At 47.2% G+C, this 23,354-nt stretch overlaps 1 protein-coding gene across 4 annotated transcripts in view; it reads right to left on the reverse strand.

Moving 5' to 3' along the window:
- TMEM220 (transmembrane protein 220) overlaps positions 1 to 23,354 on the reverse strand; it is a 216,189-nt gene that overhangs the window by 25,380 nt on the left and 167,455 nt on the right. For all 4 annotated transcript variants that reach the window (XM_086930570.1, XM_086930568.1, XM_086930569.1 and 1 more), the window contains one exon: positions 20,176 to 20,327. In XM_086930570.1, the coding sequence (XP_086786696.1) occupies positions 20,195 to 20,327 (133 nt within the window). In that variant the 3' untranslated portion in view covers positions 20,176 to 20,194. The remainder of the gene's footprint in view (positions 1 to 20,175; positions 20,328 to 23,354) is intronic.

The following is a 23,354-nucleotide window of genomic DNA, read 5'->3' on the forward strand; positions in this document are numbered from 1 at the left end:
GCGTCAACAGAGCCAAAATGGGCGGTCGCTCGTTCGCCTTACTGGCTCCCTCCCTATGGAACTCCATGCCTCAATCCTTGCGATCTGAAATCTGTTATCTGACATTCCGTAAAGGAATTAAGACCTGGCTTTTTAATACTTAACATGTATGCTCATAGTCTCTTAAACTTAGCTCATCTTCTGTTTGCTTTAGCGCCGGGAAACCTCCGGGTAGCTGCGGCTCAATAAATGCAATTATAATAATAATAATAAGTTAAATGCTAAAGTGGGCCTACAACACTGATTGTGCCACCCACTTAAGTAGCATTTTAAACATATCTCATGCATGCCATTGCAGCATGTGTGTAGTTTTAAACTGCCATTTCGACTTTGCAAAATAAACCTTTTTGCCAGGCCCAACCCTTTCTTTTTAATAGATATAAGTCACCCCTAGGATAAGCCCTAAATAGTGCAAAATAAACCTTTTTGCCAGACCCAACCCTTTCTTTTTAATAGATATAAGTCGCCCCTAGGATAAGCCCTAAATAGCCCATAGGATAAGGTGCAGTGTATCTAAAAAGTTAAGACATGTACCTTTCACATTTTACATGTCCTGGTAGTGAAAAACTCTTATTACATTTAATAAGTGCTAACTTTCATTTGGCAGCAAGTAGGAATATCAAGTTTAGTGTCTAAAGAATTGTAATATTAAACCCTCTTTACTGTTAAAGTCGGATTTTAAGTCACTATTCTGAAAATGCCACTGTTGAAAGTTTGCATTATCTTGTCCTAACCATTTGGTGCCTGCAGACTGTCTCCTGGGTGTTGGTGACTCAACGACCGTGCACCGCCTCCAAGAACCAATGCATCACTCAGCTATGGTGACACCTCACCTCCTTTACGCAATACATCATCCCTGAGCACCAATGTGCCAACGACCTGCATAGCAGTAAAGAACCAACGCATCACCTGACTTTGTGACGCCTCACCTCCTCTATGCATCGCTCTGTCTTTGACTTTGTGAAGCATCGAAGGTCCTGTACTGGGGCCAGTGCAAACTCCTGTAGCTAGCCCGTACCTGTGGGTTTGTCTTGGTCAAGCACGACCAAATAGCCTCAGTTGGAGCTATTGTTTTCTAAATGCTATAACTGCTTTTAATATTGAAGGATTTGTATGTTGAATCTTTATTGTTCTGGTCTTGTTTTACTCAGATCAATATTGACTATTTTTCTAAACTGGTGTGGAGTACTTTTGTGGTGTCTACACTGTTACTGTGTGTGTGTGGGGAAGATGCTGACTTCCTCCATACCCTCTCTTTCATTTAGTGTGGTATGAGACTCGACATACCTGTTTCTCTTGTTGTCATTGGCGGGTCACTAGGTTATACCCTAATATGAATCTTCGTGTCTCCTGAGGCGGAAGCCGGGAGCTTGTTTGCCGCATTTTTAATATTTGAATGTCACCATTACTTGTGTGTTCTTTTATTTTTAAAAAGCAGAGACTTCCTTACCCACACTCACGCTCCTCTCATCACCCGTGCAGCGGATATTAGCGCTGCCGCGGGAACGCAAATAACAAAACTCTTTTCCGCCATTACCGGCGCGAACCACGGCCACGCCCCTTTTTGAGGCCAAGCCCACCGCCACTCCTCTACTTAAGTGAAGCTGAATACGAGCGACACTTAGAATCTTCGTGTCTCTTGAAGCGGAAGCCGGGAGCTTGTTTGCGCATTTTTAATATTTGAGTGTGACCATTACTTGTGTGTTATTTTTAAAAAGCAGAGACTTCCTTACCCACACTCACGCTCCTCTCATCACCCGCGCAGCGGATATTAGCGCTGCCGCGGGAACGCAAATAACAAAACTCTTTTCTGCCATTACCGGCGCGAACCACGGCCACGCCCCTTTTTGAAGCCAGGCCCACCGCCACTCCTCTACTTAAGTGAAGCTGAATACGAGCGACACTTAGAATCTTCGTGTCTCTTGAAGCGGAAGCCGGGAGCTTGTTTGCGCATTTTTAATATTTGAGTGTGACCATTACTTGTGTGTTATTTTTAAAAAGCAGAGACTTCCTTACCCACACTCACGCTCCTCTCATCACCCGCGCAGCGGATATTAGCGCTGCCGCGGGAACGCAAATAACAAAACTCTTTTCCGCCATTACCGGCGCGAACCATGGCCACGCCCCTTTTTGAAGCCACGCCCACCGCCACTCCTCTACTTAAGTGACGCTGAATACGAGCGACACTTAGAATCTTCGTGTCTCCTGAGGCGGAAGCCGGGAGCTTGTTTGCCGCATTTTTAATATTTGAGTGTCACCATTACTTGTGTGTTATTTTTAAAAAGCAGAGACTTCCTTACCCACACTCACGCTCCTCCCATTACCCGCGCAGCGGATATTAGCGCTGCCGCGGGAACGCAAATAACAAAACTCTTTGCCGCCATTACCGGCGCGAACCACGGCCACGTCCCTTTTTGAAGCCACGCCCACCGCCACTCCTCTACTTAAGTGACGCTGAATACGAGCGACACTTAGAATCTTCGTGTCTCCTGAGGCGGAAGCCGGGAGCTTGTTTGCCGCATTTTTAATATTTGAGTGTCACCATTACTTGTGTGTTATTTTAAAAAAGCAGAGACTTCCTTACCCACACTCACGCTCCTCTCATCACCTGTGCAGAGGATATTAGCGCTGCCGCGGGAACGCAAATAACAAAATCCTTTTCCGCCATTACCGGCGCGAACCACGGGCACGTCCCTTTTTGAAGCCACACCCTCTCTAGGTGATATCCTACACCCATAAATATGTGCCTTTTCCGGACGCGCAGCGGACGAGCGCAGCGGGCGCGCCTAAGGCAAGCCCGTCTGTGCCCGTCCGTGCCTCGGCCGGGACTAGGGCTAGCCACTCTGTCCAAAACTCGTCCACCACAGCGAAAATATTGACTTTCACTAGGGAAGAGATTCTCTCCTTAAATTGCCAGACTAAACATTCCCCCAAATTAATAAATGTTGATCACTGGCTAGGACCAATTTGCTGTTGCAAGTGTAGAACTTATCTTACCCCAGAGCCGTGGTCAGCTAACACGGGAAAACACATTCTCCTTCAGGGAGGACTGATCAATGCCAGATCTATGTGCAAAAATGGGGCGCATATTCATGATTTAATCACGGAGACCGATCTCGATATGCTTTTCGTGACAGAAACATGGCTTAAAGCCTGGTGTAACCCGGTAATCACCCTAACAGTTCCTCAAGGCTATCTTATTCAGAGGGTGGATAGACAGGAACAGAGAGGGGGTGGTCTCGCCATCATTTACCGAGATTCCATTAAATGCACCATGTTCGAACTCTCTGACATTAAGCGGGCAGAAAGCATGGGCTTCTGCATCCAGATTAATGAGGAGACTACCTTTTCAGGAGCTTTAATTTATCGTCCACCAGGATCACAGAATGACTTCCTGGAAAGTCTTGGGGAAGCACTCAGCAACCTCACTCTCAATTTGGCTAATTTTACATTACTAGGCGACCTAAATCTCCACCTTGATGAGGCTGAGGACCCTAACGCAGTATGGTTGAGAGATCTAACTAGTGTCCTGGGACTCATAATACTGACTAAAGAACCCACTCACAAAGCGGGGCACATCTGAAAGTTGATTCCCCCCGTATCCAGACCTGGACTGACCATTTGCTGGTCCCCTTTAATCTAACTGTAGAAAGGAAAGGGATCAAAACGGACCATATGAAAATCAAAGTCTACACAAAGAAAGACTGGAAAAAGATTAGGGATACTCCCAACCTGTACCTAATCGCCGAGGACAGTAAACCCCCTTTGACTGGAAACACGGAGACTGATTATAATAGCTTCTGTAAATGGGTCACAGGATTCTGCGGACCAGAGGATTCCAGTAAAGTGAGCAAAAAGCGGAATAAAAGGTCCGCTCCCTGGTTCTCCCTCCCCCTAAAAGAAAAACAAAAGGAGGTCAGACTCATGGAAAGGAAATGGCGTCGTGCATACGGAAACGAAGAACTCATCATCTATAAAACATCTAGAAGGCAGTACCATGCAATGATTAAAAGTGCCAAAAAAAACAACTTTTTAGAAGCCATTAACTCCTCCAATAACAAACAAAAAGAAATCTTTAAAATTATCAATGACTTCATGAATCCTAAGATCATTAGACAAGTGATCCCCCCTTCGCTTCCTTTATGTAACTCAATTGCTAACTACTTTGAACAGAAAATATCCGACCTCACTAAAGACTTCCCAGATACGCCAGCACTGCCCCTCGTAGAGCCCATAAGACTTGACATGGAGAAACCCCAGCTTACCAAATTCACTCAGGTTAGTCTGGAAGAAACCCGCCAGGCCATTCTATCCAGCAAATCCAGCTCCCCATTTGATCCCTGCCCTCCCTTGCTGTTACATGCTCTAGTGGACACAGTAAACCCGAGCATAAATGCCATCATTAATTCATCCCTGGCTACTGCCGTTATTCCACCCGATTGGAAACTAGCCGCTGTCAAACCTCTGCAAAAAAAAACCCTAGCAGACCCCACTATGCTTTCAAACCTCCGTCCCATTTCGCTGCTCCCAATTCTCTTTAAACTTACGGAAGCAGCAGTGAATAAGCAACTGACTAGGTATCTGGAGGAAAATTACATCTTGCATCCCAACCAGGCGGGGTTCAGGGCTAAACACTCCACGGAGTCGGCACTACTGCACACTGTGGAGACCCTGAAGACTGCTATGGACCAAGGAAAAAAAGCTGTTCTGGTGCTACTCGATTTATCGGCAGTCTTTGATATGGTCTCACACCCCGTATTAATTGGCCGCCTAGCAGAATCAGGAATAACAGGAGTTGCTCTTGAATGGCTATAAAACTTTCTCAGCCACAGGAAGCAAGTTACTGTACTAGGGAAATACCGCTCAGAGGAGAAAGCATTAAAAACAGGGGTACCACAGGGCTCTAGTCTGAGCCCAGTACTATTTAATCTGTACATGACCCCCCTGATAGAGCTTTTTACATCTTTTCACATCAGCACTATATCTTATGCTGATGATACTCAGCTCATCCTCGTGCTAGACAGCAATACAACAAAGGCAGAGGAAAATCTGAGAGATTGTCTTACCGCCACATTCGACTGGATGAGAAAACACCATCTCAAATGTAATTCGGGCAAGACCTAAATTTTACCATTCGGACAACAAAACCTTTTTTCCCCCAAATCATGGTGGCCACAGGATGCAGAAGTCCCCCCAAACACCATCACTAGCCCGCAACCTTAGGATTAGGTTTGACGAGGCCTTGTCATTTAGGCAACAAGCAGGTGCTGTGGCAGGGAACTGCTTTAGCATAATCAAAGGCCTTAGAAAATTCTTCGACCTTCTCCTGCTGACAGCCAGAAAGACGGTTACGGTGGCTCTTATTACATCTCGTCTGGACTACTGCAACAGTCTATATGCAGGCTCCAGTAAAGCAGTACTGCATAGACTGCAGATGGTCCAGAATGCCACCGCCCGCCTCGTGCTGAGATGGCCCAGGAAGTCATCAGCATCAGCAGCACTCAAGATCCTGCACTGGCTGCCCATCCACAAAAGGGTGCTATTCAAAATCTTAGTTATCACCTTTAGGTCCTACCACCAGCTGGGCCCTACCTACCTGTCAAAAAGGTTTGGAAGATATGTGCCCTCCCGTCCCGTTAGATCCTCCAACCTGAACCTGCTGGTGACCCCCAAATTTAGACTGGCTAAGAAAGGAGGAAAATCCCTTGGAGTACTGGGAGCCAGGGCCTGGAATAAACTACCACTCCGATTGCGCCAGATCCCGTCAGAGACCCTTTTCCGAAAGGCTCTAAAGACATGGATTTTCAAACTCACAGACACAGCCTGTTTAGCCCTAGTCTAAAACTAACCCCCAGAGACACCAGACATTGTACTACCGGTGCCCCACTAGCTCCCTGGTCAATCACCTCTGACATGAGTAGTCAGCGCCAAGATGCTCCGCGGAGTGTAAGTTGGGCTTTACAAAAATAAAATTACATTACAATTACATATGAACACCAGGGCCGGACTGGCTGTAGCGGGCACCGGGCATTTACCCGCTGGGCCGCCAGTGTGGGGGACAGTTTTGGACCACTAGGGACTATTTCTGTTACTGGGGGCCGGTTTTACAGCACAGCTGCAAGATTGGCCCCCTGTGACAAAAGCATCACCAGTGTTTCCCATGCCAACACCCCCTATCCCCACGGCCGGCCCGACAATTGCCAGGGCCGGTATGCGTTCCCAGTCAGGCCCTGATAAACACTGGTTGGCTGCCCCTGCTGCTGGGATGGAGGACCCACCAAGCCATGCTGCAGTCAGGTTTGCTGCACTTGCCGTGTCCTTGCTACGCTGCTACCCTCTTGCCCCTGCAAGAGCTGATTGGCCCACTCATGCTTTCCTCCACACCCTCCCCCAGTCTTCATGCCTCTTGCTGTTGCGTAATTGTGGCCATTGTGGTACCCAACAACCCTACATTGGGTTTCTGTGCCTGCATGGTTGCTGCACTTTGTTGCTACATAGAGGAATTCGGAGTTTGTGTACTCAATGAGCCCTGCTGCTGCGCATCATGGTCCCATGCTGCTCCTTGCAATGTAGGGCCTGACTAGCTTGTGGCATGACCTGCATTACAGTCTGCCCAGCCCCTTAGCCTAATCCTGGATTGGTCATGTGCATCATATCAAAAGCCTGTGAAGCTTCATTGACCCTAGTGCAATGCATTAGTAGAGGTGCCTTAAGTGCTGTCATTAAAAAGGGGTGGACCCAATGCCGCCCGCCTATGCAAGGCTCCCACCTGATGTCCCATCTGCTGCTCTGCGTACCCCCAGAATGCCTGCAGCACCACTTTCCTGCTCGATTCAGCTGCCTGAGCTAGGGCTTTGTGAACGCATAGTTTTGACCCGGGTGCGTTGTTGTGACACTGTTTACTACCAACACCTGAGTGCTGTAACTGCTTATGCTCATCGCTGGGCCCTGCACTGTCACTATTCTGAGCTGCTCACTATTTGTTTGCTGTTGTTGCCCCATGTTCATCGTGCCTACATAGTGGGCAACCATGATGGCTTCAGGTGCTGCAGTATTGTTACCTATTTCTATCACCGGCCGTTCCAGTGCTAGGTACAGTTGCACAGGGGCGCTACCTTCTGGGCTGATTTCCAGTTGCCCTTCTCCCATCTTGACCCTCTTTGTTTTCCAGCTATGTTTGCCTTGTTTACATGGGCCAAGTTCTTCATAGTGCCCTGATCAGCGACCTTGACCTCTTGTTGCTGAGCCTGCTGCGGGGGAGCTCCAAAGACCTGCCCCAAAACCAATCCTGGCAGTGTGGTCCAACAAATGTGCATGTCTTCTAGATCACCAGCTGCATTTTGCTTTCAGTGTCGAGCTCTCAGAGGTTGGTCTCTGGTCTTGGTAGATGTTGACTGAGCTCCACCCGATGCTTGGTGGGGTTGCTACCATCTCCTTTCCATCCCCCTCTCTGCAGTCGGCTCGTCCTGTCGGTAGAGGTCCAGAATCTGATACCGACGTAGGGTTGCAGTTCCTCACCTACTGCCTGCCTGTCTGGGCCCTGTAGGTGCCAATAGCACTGACTTGCTGCTTGCCTGAGAGGTCTGCTGCTGCTGTGCCTACTAGATTGCTGCACCAGGCCTCCCTTTCCTGCTATACCGGTAATTCCTCTACAGCGAGTAGTGTCTAAACGCCCTTAAGCAGTACTAGCTCCAGGAAATCCTCCTGCTGATCAGCTCTGCTTCAGCTTCCAAAGTGTGTGGCTTTACTACCATACACAAAGCTTTTGTCCACTGCTGCTGGGTCCACCCATTGGCCCCTTCAAATCCTATGTGCTAATGGGGATTTGGGGGGTAGCAGACTGTAAGGAGGTCTTCCCCGGGTAATTATGGGAAGTTGGATCAGTCTCACAACTGCTCTGGGGTTGTGCGAGTTTTGGGATACCTATGTAGCCCAAGGAGTATATAGCCGGGCATTTTGTAGATACCAGCCACGATTATGTCTAGGTGACATGGTGGCTACTGACAGTTTTTTGCTGTTGTGATGTAAGAGTTCTAGTTGACAGGCAGGTGCAGTTTAGCATAGCTATTCATCAGCGTTAATATTTTACTGGTAACAACATTCGCTATAAGAGCTTACCAGGATGTTGTCTGCAGTAGCCAGAGAACGGAATGGTAGTGCAGGTCTTGCGGCTTGTAGAGGCCGCTGGAGCTTGGACTTAGTTGTGGATGGTGGGCCGCATCATAGCAGTCGCCCCATGAGGATGCCGCTGAGCGGGTCACGGCCGCATCATGGTGAATCCTTTGCCGCGCTAGTCCCTCAATCGAAGCAGCCTCCAGGCAGGCAAAAGGTGCCGATCACTTTTTGGCTAGACTTTGTCTCCTTTCTTATCAATTGGCACGATAACAGACGTCCTCCATGATTCGGGTGGACCCACATTGGTGATTACATTGAAAACATTAGTGAGCACCAGCCCCCCAAGAGTCAAGGGGCTCCTGGAAAAAATAAACAGTGGTGCTGTCCGGACCAGGGGCTCTGTTGGTAAAGGGCTGTGAGAGGGCCAATCTAATTACCTGGAGGTTAAAAGACAGAGGCAAATTTATAGAGTGTTTATTTGACAATAGCTGGCTGACCGACCCCTCTGTATGAGCATTAAAAATAGAGGAAAAATGTGTGATCCAGGAGTCCTCGTCCACATGGCACGCAATACCCGGATCCTCTGGAGATTTGAGAAATGGAGTGTTAATGACTCTCCAAAAATCCCTAGGGTTTTTTGAGAGAGCCGCTTGATGGAGTTTTTCCCAGGCATCTTCCTTGATGGTATTATTTCTTTGCTTCCTGGCCTCAAAGTAATGATGCTGTAAGGTCTTGACCAGTGCTGGATCCCTTGGGGTAAATCTAAGAGCTTGATGTAAATTTGAAAGGGACTTTGTGCAGGAGTGGTCAAACCATTTAGGACCCGAAATATTAGGGGTTCTTCTTTCCATAGTTAATATCTTTTTTGCTTCTGATACTATCCTCTCAAAGGCTGTCATTGTTGGTATTGGGTCAGGGGTAGCTGCTAAACAGACCATGATGTCATCAGGAATGTTACCGACCACATCTCTAATGAGTTTCCTTTTATCATTTCGCATTTTAGGATTATCCCATTTTTCCTTGCTATCTCTGGGTTAATGTGTCTTAAATGCTCCGGAGGAGTTCCTCCACATACCAGATTAGCAAGTAAAGCACAGTGGTCACTGAGTCCATATGACATGGTTGCAGTGTTAAAGATAGATTCGGTCAGAGATGAAGAAATCAGTACATAGTCTAGAGTTGAACCCTGACTGGGTGATCCAAAGGTGTGCTGAGGAAGACCAGAACTAGGGTCTATATGGTTTATGAGTTCCAAATGATTAATAAAGAATAATCTACTCAAAGCATCACCATAGGCATCGTGTACAAAATGGAGAGTTGAGTCACCTAGATCATTAAACATAATGTATGCTGTTTTATATGGGAGAGTACAGCAATGTGCATTAAAGCACAAGTTACTACTTGTGTAATGATATATCTGTAAGAGACATTAGTTAGTGATAGATTCCTTACCTTAGATTACTTACCTTAAAATATCCCCAGGGGTCAGACTAGATCCAGAAAGTTTTGCTTGGCAGTACCCCTGCGCGTCAGTGGGTGGCCTCCTGCGGGTCCGCGTCCGTCACTGGTGTTGTCAGCACCGAGATGACAACACGGAGGGTACTTAGACAAAACCCATGCATGCGGACGTTAGTTCTGTACATGAATTTCTGCGCCAGAAACGCAGAGCCATGCAAGATACTGACCATTGGTGCATAAAACCAGGGCCCTGAAAGGGATGACCTTAACCCTAGTAATCAGTTCGCAGAACGGGGAGGTTGGGTGGGGCAGTAAGGAATCTATCACTAACTAATGTCTCTTACAGTTATATTGTTACACAAGTAGTAACTTGTGCATCTGAAAGAGACACGTTAGTGATAGATTCCTTACCTTAGAATAGATACCCCAGCAATACCAATACCGGAGGTGGGTCTGCGAACAAGATTACACTAGAAAGTCACAGAGCACAGAATGGCCAAATAAAACGTCTCTCCGGACCTGACTGTCAAGGCAGTAGAGCTTTGTAAATGTGTGCATTGAGGCCCACGTAGCTGCCTGACAAAGGTCCTGCAAGGGAACGCCGCGTCCCAAGCACGTAGTCGCTGCAGTTGCCCTGGTTGAATGGGCATGCAGCCCTACAGGAGGCTCCTTCTTGGCTAAGGAGTAACATGCTTTGATGCACAGAACGACACACCGGGAAATGGTCTGTTTGTGCACAGCCCGACCTTTTTTGGCACCCACATAGCCAACAAAGAGCTAATCATCCACCCGGAACTGTTGTGTACGCTGCAGATAGAATGCAAGCGCACGTTTTGGGTCCAGACGGCGGAGCTCCTCCTCCCTGGAAGGATGCAGAAGCGAAAAGAAGGTGGGCAAAGTGATGGTATGCCCGATGTGAAAGGGCATGACAACCTTTGGCAAGAAAGAAGGACGGGTCCTTAGAACCACCTTGTCCGGATGAACTGAAAGGAAAAGAGGTTTGGAAGAAAGAGCTTGGAGCTCACTCACTCTTCTGGCAGAGGTGATAGCTACCAGGAAGGCCGTCTTGAAGGTGAGAAGACGTAAGGGACAGTTATGAAGGGGCATAAAGGGAGCGCACATCAGGTAAGTTAAGACAAGATTCAAGTCCCACTGAGGCATTATGAAAGGGACGGGAGGAAACGTATGTGTAATGCCTTTGAGGAAACGGTTAACAACCGGGGACTTAAAAAGAGAAGGCTGATCAGGAAGCCTCAGAAAGGCAGAGATGGCAGAAAGATAATCTGTGATAGTGCCCAGAGCAGAGCCCTGCTGGGCCAAAGACAGAAGAAACAGAAGAACCTCAGAAAGAGGGCCGAAAGGGGATCCACAGCCTTTGCTGTGCACCATGCCACAAATTTGTTCCACCTGCAGGCGTATACCGTTTTAGTGGAGGGACACCTGGCTGCCAGAATGACATTACAGACTTCGGGAGGAAGATCAAAAGCAGTCAACTGTCGCTGCTCAATCTCCATGCATGGAGGTGGAGGCTGGACAGGTTCGGGTGAAGGACCGTCCCCTGCAACTGAGACAGAAGATCCTCCCGTAGAGGCAGTCGAGGATCAGTGCTCATACTGAGTAGGTCGGGATACCATACTCTTCTAACCCAATCCGGAGCCACAAGGATGACTAGGGCCCGGTCACGCCTGATCTTCTTCAGCACTCTGGGCAGAAGTGGTATAGGCGGAAAGGCGTACAACAGACCGCAACTCCACTCGCGACGAAAAGCGTCATCGAGCGAGTGCCGCCTTGGAAATTCCAATACAAAAAACGATGATCCTAGACCTTCATTTGAAAAAGGACACAAATCAAATTCTCTGCTTAGTATATTTGATAGATCATTTCATGAGCATTCTTAAAAACGATTTATCAGCTCACAGTACTTAATACATTTTTCAAAATTGAAGGAAGCGTTTTATTCTAATATCAAATGGTGAAAAATCAAAAAATTACTGTATAATATTGATATTTAAGAGGAAAAGAAGGTTGCTCCAGGGGGAACGTGCAAAAAAGAGGGTACTCTGGTGTAGAGGTGGTGAAAGAGAATATTCATGGCAGTGACATAAGGGAAGAACCTTAATACATTCAAAAGTTGGACTGGTTGTAATTCAACGTCCTTTCGGGCCTGGCCACGTCACAGTAAATAATCTTATTCCTATACAATTTTAGTTTACACAGAAATATATTCCTATGTGGCACGTTAGGGGTGGGCTCGTGGTCTAGGCTAATTACAGGAGCGTCGATGTTTCGACCCGTCTAATGGCCACGAGGGTGGTTTGAACCTCGGCCTTGCGGGTCTTCTTCAGGACAGACTGGGGCAACCTGAGTAGGTATGGGGTCTTGTCACATAAATGCTGTGACTTGCGGGATGTAGATTCCTTGTCAATGTAAGGATGAGACAGTCAACATAGGTTCCAGGACCGTGTAGGCAATTCAGTTGGTAATTGCACATACAAGCTAGTGGCCGAAGTTTCAAGTCAGCTAAGCCGGGGTATTCCGAATTTAAGTGAAGACGGTCCACTTAGTTAAACGATCGTTGTGTAATGCCATCTGTAAATGCAGAAATGTACAGTCAATGCTGAAGCTACAATGCCTCTGAGTCGGCGTCCGTGTTCCGCCTCGTGCGGCTGGATAATCCGCAGAACTGATGACATTGTGCGTTCTCTTCGGTGGCGAATAGATCTAATCAAGGCTCTCCCCACTGCTGAAAGAGAACTTGCGCCACGTCCGAGTTCAGACACCATTTGTGATCCATCAAGCACCGGCGGCTGAGTTTGTCCGCCCTGGCGTTCAGAGAACCTGCCAGGTGTTGAACCACCAAGGTAATGCCTTGATGTTCCAGCCATGTCCAGAGGCGCAGAGACTCTTGAGATAGGGTCCAGGACCCCACCCGCCCTGTTTGTTGCAATACCAAATGGCGGTGGTCTTGTCCGTGAACACCTGCACTACACTTCCCCGGACAGAGGGAAGGAATGCCTTCAGTGCAAGTCGGATCGCCCGAAGCTCCAAAAGGTTGATATGGAGCTGGGACTCCGCCAGAGACTAGAGGCCTCTGAGCTCCGCCTCTCTCCAAGTGACCCCCCATCTCAGGAGGGACGCATCCGTCACCACTGTGTGCTCCGGTTGGGGAAGGGAGAGGGATCTGCCATTGACCCAATCGCGATTTGTGAGCCATCACTGCAAATGTTTTGCAGTTTCCTCAGAGATCTGGGCATGATCGGACAGGTTGCCCTGATGCTGCGCCCACTGGAACGTCAGGTCCCACTGCAGAGCCCGCATATGCCACCTGGCATGTTGCACTAACAGGATGCAGGAGGCCATCAGGCCCAGGAGCCGGAGGGTCAACCTGACTGGAATCCGGGATAGAGGCTGAAAGATCGGAATCATAGCCTGAATATCCCGGACTCGCTGTTCGGGAAGATAGACCCGAAACTGCATCGAATTCAGAACCGCTCCGATGAAGGGGAGCTTCTGAGAGGGACTCAGGTGCGACTTCTGCACATTGATGGAAAACCCGAGCAAGTGCAGGAGGTCGGCCGTAGTCTGAAGGTGGGAGACGACAGCCTGTGGCGAGCCCACCTTCAACAACCACTTGTCGAGGTAGGGGAAGACTGATACCCCTGACCTGCACAGATGAGCTGCAACCATCGCCATCACTTTGGTGAACACCCGTGGGGCGCTGGTAAGGCCGAAGGGGAGCACAGTAAACTGAAAATGCTCCTGGTCTACGGTGAACCGCAGGTAATGCCGGTGGGCCGGCAGGACGGGGATGTGAAACTATGCGTCCTGCAAGTCCCACGCTACCATCCAGTCTCCAGGGTCAAGGGCAGCCAAGACCTGAGCCAGAGTTAGCATCTTGAACTGAAGGTGGTAGTGGATCCTGCCACCGCCAGCGTGGGGTACTCCCTGAAGGTCAGATTAGGAAAGGTTTGGAGGTGGACGGACCCGGACGCTGGTAAATCGCTCCAGTGCACTGTGAGTCTTGTCGCCAAACAGGCGGGTGCCATCAAAAGGCATGTCCATGAGTGAGCTCTGGACATTGGGCGAGAATCCAGTCGAACCCAACCAGGCGTGGCACCGCAATGCCACAGTCGTAGAAATCGCCCTGCCCAATGAGTTGGCGGTGTCCAACCCACACCAAATGGCGAACTTAGCCACATCCTAAACCTTAGCAATCGCCTGAGAAAAGGACGCCTGCACCTCCTCAGGACACTGAGGCAACATCTGAGCAACGGCAACCCACACAGCGTGGGAGTAGCAGCCCAACAAGCAGGCGGTGTTCACTGACCGCAGCCCAGGCTGGCCGAAGAGAACAACCACTTCCCAAATCTGGTCCAGCCTTTTAGAGTCCTTATCCGGCGGAGCCGTGGGAAAGGCACTCTGCGACGTAGAGGCCAGAATGACCAGGCTCTCAGGCGTAGGGTGAGTGGTCAAGAAAGAAGGGTCACCGGGCGCCGGGTGCTGCGTCTGGCGACGTTTTTATCCACCGAGGTCCCGTGGCTGGCCTCAACCAAGTGCCTAAGAGGACTTCTGTAAGGGCATCATTAAAGGGAAGCAACTGCTCCGACGAAGGAGACGCCGTCTGGAGCACCTTGGTGAGGAGGTTGGTCTTGAGGGCCACTGTGGGGAGGTCAAGGTTGAGGGCCTCAGCAGGCCGTCGGAGCACCATCGTGTAGGAGGCACCCTCCTCCATCGTAGGCGGGGGAGAGGCGAACCCCGGGCAGAGGAGACATCGAGGTCGCCTGCATCCTCCAAGACGTCCACCCAATCTTGTTCGGAGTCACATTGCCGAGCAAGCGGTTCCTCGGACCCTTCCCAGTCGTCGTCCGCCTCTGGCGTAGAGGGGGCCGGTCGCTGCAGCAGAGCCGGAGAAGGGACGAACGGTGCCGAGAACGGCGCCGGCAGGGGTCGGACCAGTGCCTGCTCCCAATGTGGATCCCAGGCCAGAACAAAATGGTTCGGGAACCGGGACAAAGGTGGGATAAATGGCACCCAGTGCAGCGCCGAGGGCGGCGCCGGAGCTGGCAATGCTGCATCTTGTGGTGCCGGGGCTGGAGCCAGCGGTGTAGGATCCTGTGGTTACGGGGCTGGAGCCGGTGGTGGAGCCGCCGAACCAGTAGGATCTGGACACGGAACCGCAGGGCCCAAACGCATGCCGGCGGTAGCCCGAAGCCTGTAAAGGCAGTCCATGGCAGCAAGGAACTCTTGCATCTGTTCGGGAGTCGCCGACGGACCCGGGTATGGCGGGTAGGCCATGGGACTACCAGGCTCCAGAGCTCCCTGTCCCCCTCATCCGCCTCCGAGGAGCGACGGGGGGACTTCAGAGAGCGAACACGCTTCTTCGACTTCGTTTTATGGTGACGCTTACCGGAATCCGAAGGTGAAGACTTGGAGTCCAAGGAGCGATGGCTCCGGTCCCGAACGGCCCTTGACCTGGAACAGCGACGTGACGAATGCTGGACCTCCAGCAACTTCCGGCGCCACTCCCGCAAGGCCTTGGGGACCATGGCACGACAGTCACGGGAGTCGTGATCGGTCTCCAGGCAGTAGAGGCAAACATTGTGGGGGTCCGCCACCGACATAGTTTAGCGACAAGCCCCACAAGACTTAAAGCTGGGCATCCCTACGTGCACCAGGAGAAAATGTGGGGAGACAAAAGTCTCAAAATAGCGGTCAAAAAGTGACCAAGGTATGTGCTCAATCCAGATCTGCGCTTACTGGCGCGGAAAAAGAAAGAACTGACGTCAGCGCGCATGGGGAGTGCCTAAGTACCCTCCGTGACATCATCTTGGCGCCGACGACGCCAGTGACGACAGACGCGGAGCAGCAGGACGCCACCTACTGACGCGCAGGGGTACTGCTAAGCAAAACTTTCTGGATCCAGTCTGACGCCTGGGGATATTCTAAGGTAAGGAATCTAAGGTAAGGAATCCATCACTAACGTGTCTCCTTCAGATATCACCTACCCACAAGATTTTTGGGGGCTGCTTTTAAGGCTCTTAAAGAAAGTATTAGCGTCTCTTTCCAACATAATCTACAATCTCTGTCATATTCCCATTTAAGTGGTTATTATAAAATTAATTAAAAGAATAGTATCACCAGATAGTTCTTTTAAATAAAGGAAATGATAATAGAGAGAGACGTTCGAATAGGACAAGACTGCTAATTTTAAGGTGTCTTTTAACAAGGTTAGAATGCCTCCCTTGGCACGTCCAGAAGCAGAAGGGAGTATAGAAAGAGCGATAGCCGTCTAGATGGGTTAAAACTATTTACCATGTTTCATGGAGACAAACCAGGTTGTATTTATTAATAATTGCTAGCCAATCTGGATTAGATATTTTGGAACTTAGTTCGGCAATATTCCAGGAAACTAGTTTGATATATTTGCTAGAAGTGGCCGTATTGTTTGAAGTTGCCACAGGAGAGTTAGTGAAATTGGGTCCCAGGTCTCTGGGAATTTGAAGTTGATCAATATTGGTCGCGTCCTCCCCTGTCAATCACACCCGTCCAGATCTATTAGAGGACTAAAGCGGTTATTAATGGGGAGGTCAGTAACCCACATAACAGACAAAGTCGGCAGTCCAAGTGAGATACTTACCTAGTACACCGAGGTCACATATGAGGCTACTGATAGAATTCAATTTCTGGACGAAATAGCCATGGCATGGCTTAGCTCCACCCACCAGCAGTTTCTCAGAGAACTCTTCACAGTGGAGGAAATAGTTCAAGCTTTAGAAGCAATGGATGGCATGAAGGTGCCGTGCCTAGATGGGTTCTCAAGCACTTTTTATAAAATTATAAACACTTACTAGCACCACACTTCCTTGAACTGTACTGGGTGGCGCTAGGGAACAAGATATTTCCACCTACACTCCTCGAAGCAGTGATTATACTGCTCCCCAGCACAGGAAAGACCCGCAGGTATGCAGGTCGTATAGGCTGCTCTACTTATTAAACTTCAACAACAAAATCCTGGCTAAAATGATAGCAATGCAGCTTTCCCTCTTGCTTGATCAAATAATATGTACGGCCCAATCAGGCTTTGTTCCGCATAGATCTACAGCCTTGAATCTGCGTACACTGTTCGCAGTTTTGCACAGTATCTCCCCCACCATACCTGCAACTGCTGCAATGTTGGATGCTGAGAAAGCGTTTGAATCACTGGAATGGCAGTTCTTGCAGTCCACTCTGCGTAGGCTGGGCATCCCATCGGGGTTCGCAGCCCTCATTACTTTGCTGTACACCCAGCCTATTGCGCGTTTCCACCTGAATGGGACGCTGTTGGCCTCCTTCCTCTTAACACGGAGAACAAGACAAGGATGCCCGCTTTCGCCTTTACTATTTATTATAGCATTGGATGCTGTCAATCATCACCTGCAGGAATGGCACCTCCACAGGGGGCTACAGTTTAAAACTGGCCTGCTCCTAATCACACTATACGCTGATGACATCATTCTATATCTGAGTCATTCAAACGACAACCTGGCCCCAATTTTAAGGGAAATACTTAAATTTGGGACACTATCCAGGATGCACATCAACTGAGGTAAATCTGAGATGTTTCCCCTGACGGAAGAGGCGGTTGGCGTGGATTGCGAATTCCAACTCGCATGGTGTGACACATCCATTAAACACATAGGGATCCATGTCCACAAAGAGGCAGAGTAGATAATACGCCTCAACTATGGGCGAGCATTGGAAAAACTCTCCATGCAAGTGGAACGCTGGCGGAAACTTCAATTATCTAAAGCCGGCCATATTGCCATTATAACAATGGTAGTATTGCCTAAGTTCCTGTACATGTTTCATAACATTCTCATCCTGCTCACTAACATGTTTTTAATACACTCCATACCACCCTTAAACGTCTGATTTAGGGGGGGGGGGGGGGGGCCGGCGGGCAGCTCCGCATCAGCTGGGAACCATGACCTTACTATATGAACGTGGGGGGGTTCGGCATCCTAAATATTCATCTGTACTACCTGGTGGCCCAGTGCAGTTTTGCACACCACTGGCATCATTCCGACGCCCGGATACTGTATGCAAAGCCAGAGGCGGACCTTTCTGACACAGTCCCTCTGGCTGCACTGTTGCCTGCAGGACTGCCACAGGACCCTCCTGACATCCAGACGGTATCCACGACTAGCTGGGCATGGGAGCGGCTGGTCTGATTGACCAGCGGCCATTTACTGAATTCGTCAGCCCTCCCTCTGGCTGCCAATCCCTGGCTGCCCATCACATAAGAGATGCTGGTGCGCCAAACCCTTAATAAATACTCTTTGATTACCATAGGCAACCTTTTTTCTGGCGCACGTCTTCTCAAGAACGGAAGATAACCGTTTCCGGATGGCATCCTTAATGGACCAGTTTGTACTGAGGTGGCTACAGGAGGCGCTTAGAGGTCAGCTTCCAGGCTACCCCTTGGATTCGCACTACTTCCCCCAACGCTCTTTTCACAGACCAGGTGGGGATCACCTGATATCTAAACTCTACAAGACAAGTAAGGCCCTCTTTCCGACCAGGGACGCAGCGCTCCGCACGTCCTGGGAGTGCGCCCTTGGCCACCCACTACCTGGCTCTCCGTGGCACTACTGCTGTGCGCAGACATGGAAAATTTCCCTCAATCATCATAATAAATTACTCCACTTCAAATTCAATTGGAGGGTGTACGCTACGCTAACACATCTACACAAGATTGACCCCTCAAGCTCTCATGCATTCCCCAAATGCTGCGCACCACTAGCGGACTTTGCACAGATGACCTGGACCTGTGATAAGATAGAGCGTTACTGTCGGACCATATTTACAGAGCTGTCAAACATGACCAAAACCATTGTCACACCCTCACCAGGGTTATGTACATGATATCCCTAAATCCATGCACTGTTTTGTTGGCTAAACAGGAGATTGCCATTCAATGAGGCAGCAGACTCCCCCTTACACAAATAGCATGGCTCAATAGCTTAATTCACTGTAATACTAACAGTGATCTACAAGCTGACCTGCAACCAATGTCGTTTAGACATCCTGACATATGGAAGCCGTTGCAGGACTATCTTCTTATGATGCAAAATACCCCCAGCTCCCGATTTCAGTGACCTCACTCTCCCTCAAAACTCAGAGACACTACACGAGCACTGTGCCAAAGGATGGCACTACACCGGACAACGTTCACAATCCCCTGACACTTAATGTATGTCTGTGTGGATTGGGGGGTAACAAAAGCTGTACTGTCTATTCATAATTGTTAAAGTTTAATCTATGAGTGGTGCCATTCTTGTTACTGTAAAAATGAAATGTTTTTAAAAAAAAGTATTTCATACAAATTATCTGTGGAGTGGGGGGACTGCAGTCGTTGGAAAAAGAGGGATGATGTTGAAAGAAGAGGACTCTTAGATTTAAATAACATATGTAAGATATGCACACACATATATATCTAATCTAACATATTTCCTGAGTGATTCAGTGCCATCAGAATAGGGAATAGTAAACAACAACTGAGAAGATTAGAATCCAGATATATTTTTAAATCTTAATTATAAGATACTTGCAGGACTAAACGCTGAAGAGGAACTTTATGTACGTTTGTAAGGTCAGCCTTCTCCCTGTTCTTTATGGACAAGTTTAAAGTTTTACGATAGTAAGGAGCAACAGTGCTTAAAAAACTACAAGACAGAATGTTTTCTGACATAATTCTTAAGTGGTACATCACGAAATAATGGTACATTTTGAGTTTTCTTCGGTATGCACATGTTGTGCCCATACATTTTTGGAGAAATAATTTCAACATCATAGAACGATTGTTCATGTTGAAAATATTTGCAGGAACTCTTTTCAATGGCAACTTACACTATTATGAACTCATTTCATAAAAATGACATTTAGGGGCAGCTTTATTCATTTTTCATGCAACTCAACAACCAAATTTTCTGTGCTACTTTGAGCAAGAGGAAAAGCACAGTGTGAAGCCATATCTATTAAGAGTGGCATGCTGCTGCTGTTAGTCCAGGCAAAGGCACTCTAAAAAAAGATGGCTAGCATGACACAGAGATCAGTAAACATTGTCTAGCCTAGGATGTGTACCAGTAGCATACCATTTCAGTACAAATTCCTATGTCTAGACATAGAGGGATCCCACACACTGCATGTTTTTTTCTGAACTAAATATGTTATTTATTATTAGCACCTGGTTCAAGGACGTAAAACGTTGCCCGGCCATATCAGTAGATAGGCTTTGTGTCAAAACCTACAGTATTTGCGCTGATCTGTCCAATTAACGCCCAAGTAATGCCTCCTTTATGCAAAACAATGATAAACAGCACAATGGGCTATTCACGCTAAAAAGGGGGCACCTTCCCAATGCAACTTTGCTTTTGCACCCGAAAGTAAATACTAATGCATTCTTTTGCATGATCTTGCGTCACTTTGCAACAGCACAGAGATTTAGTAAATACGGGCTTTAAACTGTTTAGCACAACAGCTCTGAACTTTGTGCACGCCCAAAGCAAGGCAGGCATTACTTACTTCTTTTTTTATTCCTGTGTCATATAACCGTTTTGCAGTGACTCGGCCACGATTTGCGCATCTCCTTATTAACATAAATGTAGAGCCACGAAACGAACGGAAGGAGAGCGATGGCTGCCGCCAAAGTCAAACGAAATGTACCAATGGAATGACTGCAAAACAAAAACAGATATTCAACAATTACATAAAGCAGATGACACTATCACTTCCAAGATATTGCAAATCTACGATGCACTCCTGTTTGATTCAACCTCTCCATGTTGCTGTGAGAGTTTCAGAGTTAAAACAATATTATCAAAATGGGTTTACCAAGGATTTCCATAATGCAGTTTTTGGCTTTCATTTGTAGAATGTTATAAAGAATATACCGAATATTGCACATAATATGTAGTCATAAATCGACCCATAAATTGGTATCCCATGTAAAAAGATGGATTAAAATATTGAAAGCAAAGACGGTAAAAAAAATAAACCAAAACAGTTGGGCACTGGGTGCTCTGAAACGCAAAAATTAATAAAAGTGACACAAACTACATACAATTATATGCAGCAATGACGTTCAATAAGATGTTTAGTAGTTAGGATGTGGAGTTACCGTCATCTTTTACCGTCTTTGTTGGATCTGACTCATTGCAGACCACGGGAAAATAGGTGCATGTCTCCAATCTAAAAGATTAAATCTTAGAATTCCTTAAGACATGGACGCCTTTCTCCTAATGGTCATTTGGCCTTTTCAATGTGAATTTACCTTAGTACAAAATTTTAACCCCTTGCATCTTGTTGGTGACATTTTTTTTTTTAACAAATAAGGATAAAAAATGTAAAGCATTAAATCATATATGTAGATCCAGAGTACAGTATGCTTTATTTCCAGTGTTGAGGAAGGGGATGGGAATCATGACAGACTCGAGGCTTCGCATCTAGTGACTCACCCCACACTCAACAATAGTAATAAATAGCATATTACAGTCTGCACTATGCAACCCAAGGCAGGAAATAACCATATATAAATCAGTGTGGTTCTGTTCCAAAGGGAACAGTCCAGTTTGAACTGCCAGGCATACATGGGACCAGAGACAGCTCTCTACACTACCAACTGATATAAATTATTTAAAAAATATATACATTTGACTTTGACTCCACCTTGAGAAGAACTTCTCTCTCACCCCATGTCAATGGCTGTTTGATGCGTCAATCCTCCTCCGCTGCAATGCTTATATTGCAATGCATGAAAGACATTTAATATCTCAAAAGTGTGGTGAGTGATTACACAAGTTATTTAACCCATAAGTACACTGTATACAGAAAACAATATTTTTTTTCACAGTGCACTTAAAAACTGTTTTTGCTTTGTTTAAACACATATTTGATTATCAATTATGGCATTTATGGCATTTGCTCCTCCTAAAAGCTCAAAGGCCAAAAGCATATTGTAGATAATACACATCTTGAAAAATAGATCCCAGTCGCTATCTCCAGATAAAATCATGGAACTGAAAGCTCTCTGAGCTACCCTAAACTATGAGCAGTATATATCCACCTCGATCCTACACATTTCGTCACAAATTATCTACCAGAAATGAATCTAGACTCAATGAAAATCATCTAAATCCTTCAGGCAAAAAAATGAGCACTCTTTATTTTCAGCTCTTCATGGTTAAAAAAAAATGTGAAGGCATCTTTGGAATCTAAGAATAAACTGTCATAGTAGTGTGCCACCTGACACACAAGTGAAGACACAAGTAAAGACAAATGCTTGTCATCGTCGCAACAACAAACGAGCGAGCTGACACACACAAGCCCAGTCTTTGCAGCTCCATGCACCAAGAGCTCTTTCCCTTAGGTACGTCACAACGCCTCAACACTGCGGGGAGCTTTATACTGATCAGACTGAGGATCACCAAGTGGATGACAAACCTTTTTATGGGATTCTCTGGTTTCCAAAACGGAAAGGTGGGCCAGACTAGATAGGTCTCTTTTTGTATAACAAGCATTGGCATAGCCAATAGGTCTCGACTTTGGGACCTTATAAGTGATTATTCATGCAATAGTTAATATTGTTGCACCACGGATATTGTGCTGGATAACTAAACACATATAAGGTATCAAAGGTAAGACCTATTGGCTATGCCAATGCTTGTTAGCTTAGTGAATGGCACACCATGTATGCAGCCAACAGATGACATTCAAATTCCCCATGCCCTTAGTGTGTTTCCTATGCCAAGCATTCCATCCAACTGTTAGAAGCTGTCTGCCTTATCCGTGGGAAGAGATCTTATCTTGACAGTTAAAGGGGCTTAAACAGTGTGAACAGCTTTATTAGAAGCATTGTAAATGTGTGCAGCTAGGTGAAGTTAACCACAAAAAAATGTTCCACACAAAAGTGAATGAACACAGAAATTTGGCAACTGATGAGTCCCTTTTTAAGATATATTAAATACAAGCGATTTAGGTGAAACCTAAACAGCACTCAAGAGAACTCACACACACAGATACAAGAGCAGGGGAAGGGAGGGATAGTAATGAGCACCACAAGGGTATCAATATAGCAATGGTTATCATCAATAATGTAAACATCATGCCAACACTACATTTAACAGATAGGGCTACTACAAATGCCTCAGTCTACTTGATGCTTGTTTAGTAAAACTCCCAGGTCATTCATCACTAGTGAATATTAAAGAAAAAGACAATTTTTTTCAATGGTCAAAACATCTTTTAAAAGACAATATCAAAGCCTCCCTGGGGTGTGGGTGCCATGCAGAAAGCAATTAGTATATGTGTGCCAAGAAGAATATATGACCCGTGTATGAGTGCTATGCAGATTATCACATGCCTGGGTACCATGACAAATGTGACCTGTCACAGTCCACCCTAGTAGGGATGTCACAAAAAGTTTGATCTGCTGTCTGAAACACCACGGAGCAGTCAATGTAGCACTAAGGTACGCATCAAACAAAAACACAAAGCAAACATAATAAGCAGGGTCAGTAAATGCCACATTCGCCTCAGAGAACTGCCACTCCATCTTCTGCCGTACACAGCTGGGCTCCTTTAGGTGCCAAATCCAGAAAGAATTACAAAGGCAACGCTGTCAATCGTGAACACACTAGGACAGGGTCCAACCATTGTTCAATGTAACAAAACGGTGCCCTACTACAAACTGCCCCCACCCACCT

Source organism: Lissotriton vulgaris, chromosome 7, assembly GCF_964263255.1.
Source record: "Lissotriton vulgaris chromosome 7, aLisVul1.2, whole genome shotgun sequence".
Classification (NCBI taxonomy): domain Eukaryota; kingdom Metazoa; phylum Chordata; class Amphibia; order Caudata; family Salamandridae; genus Lissotriton; species Lissotriton vulgaris.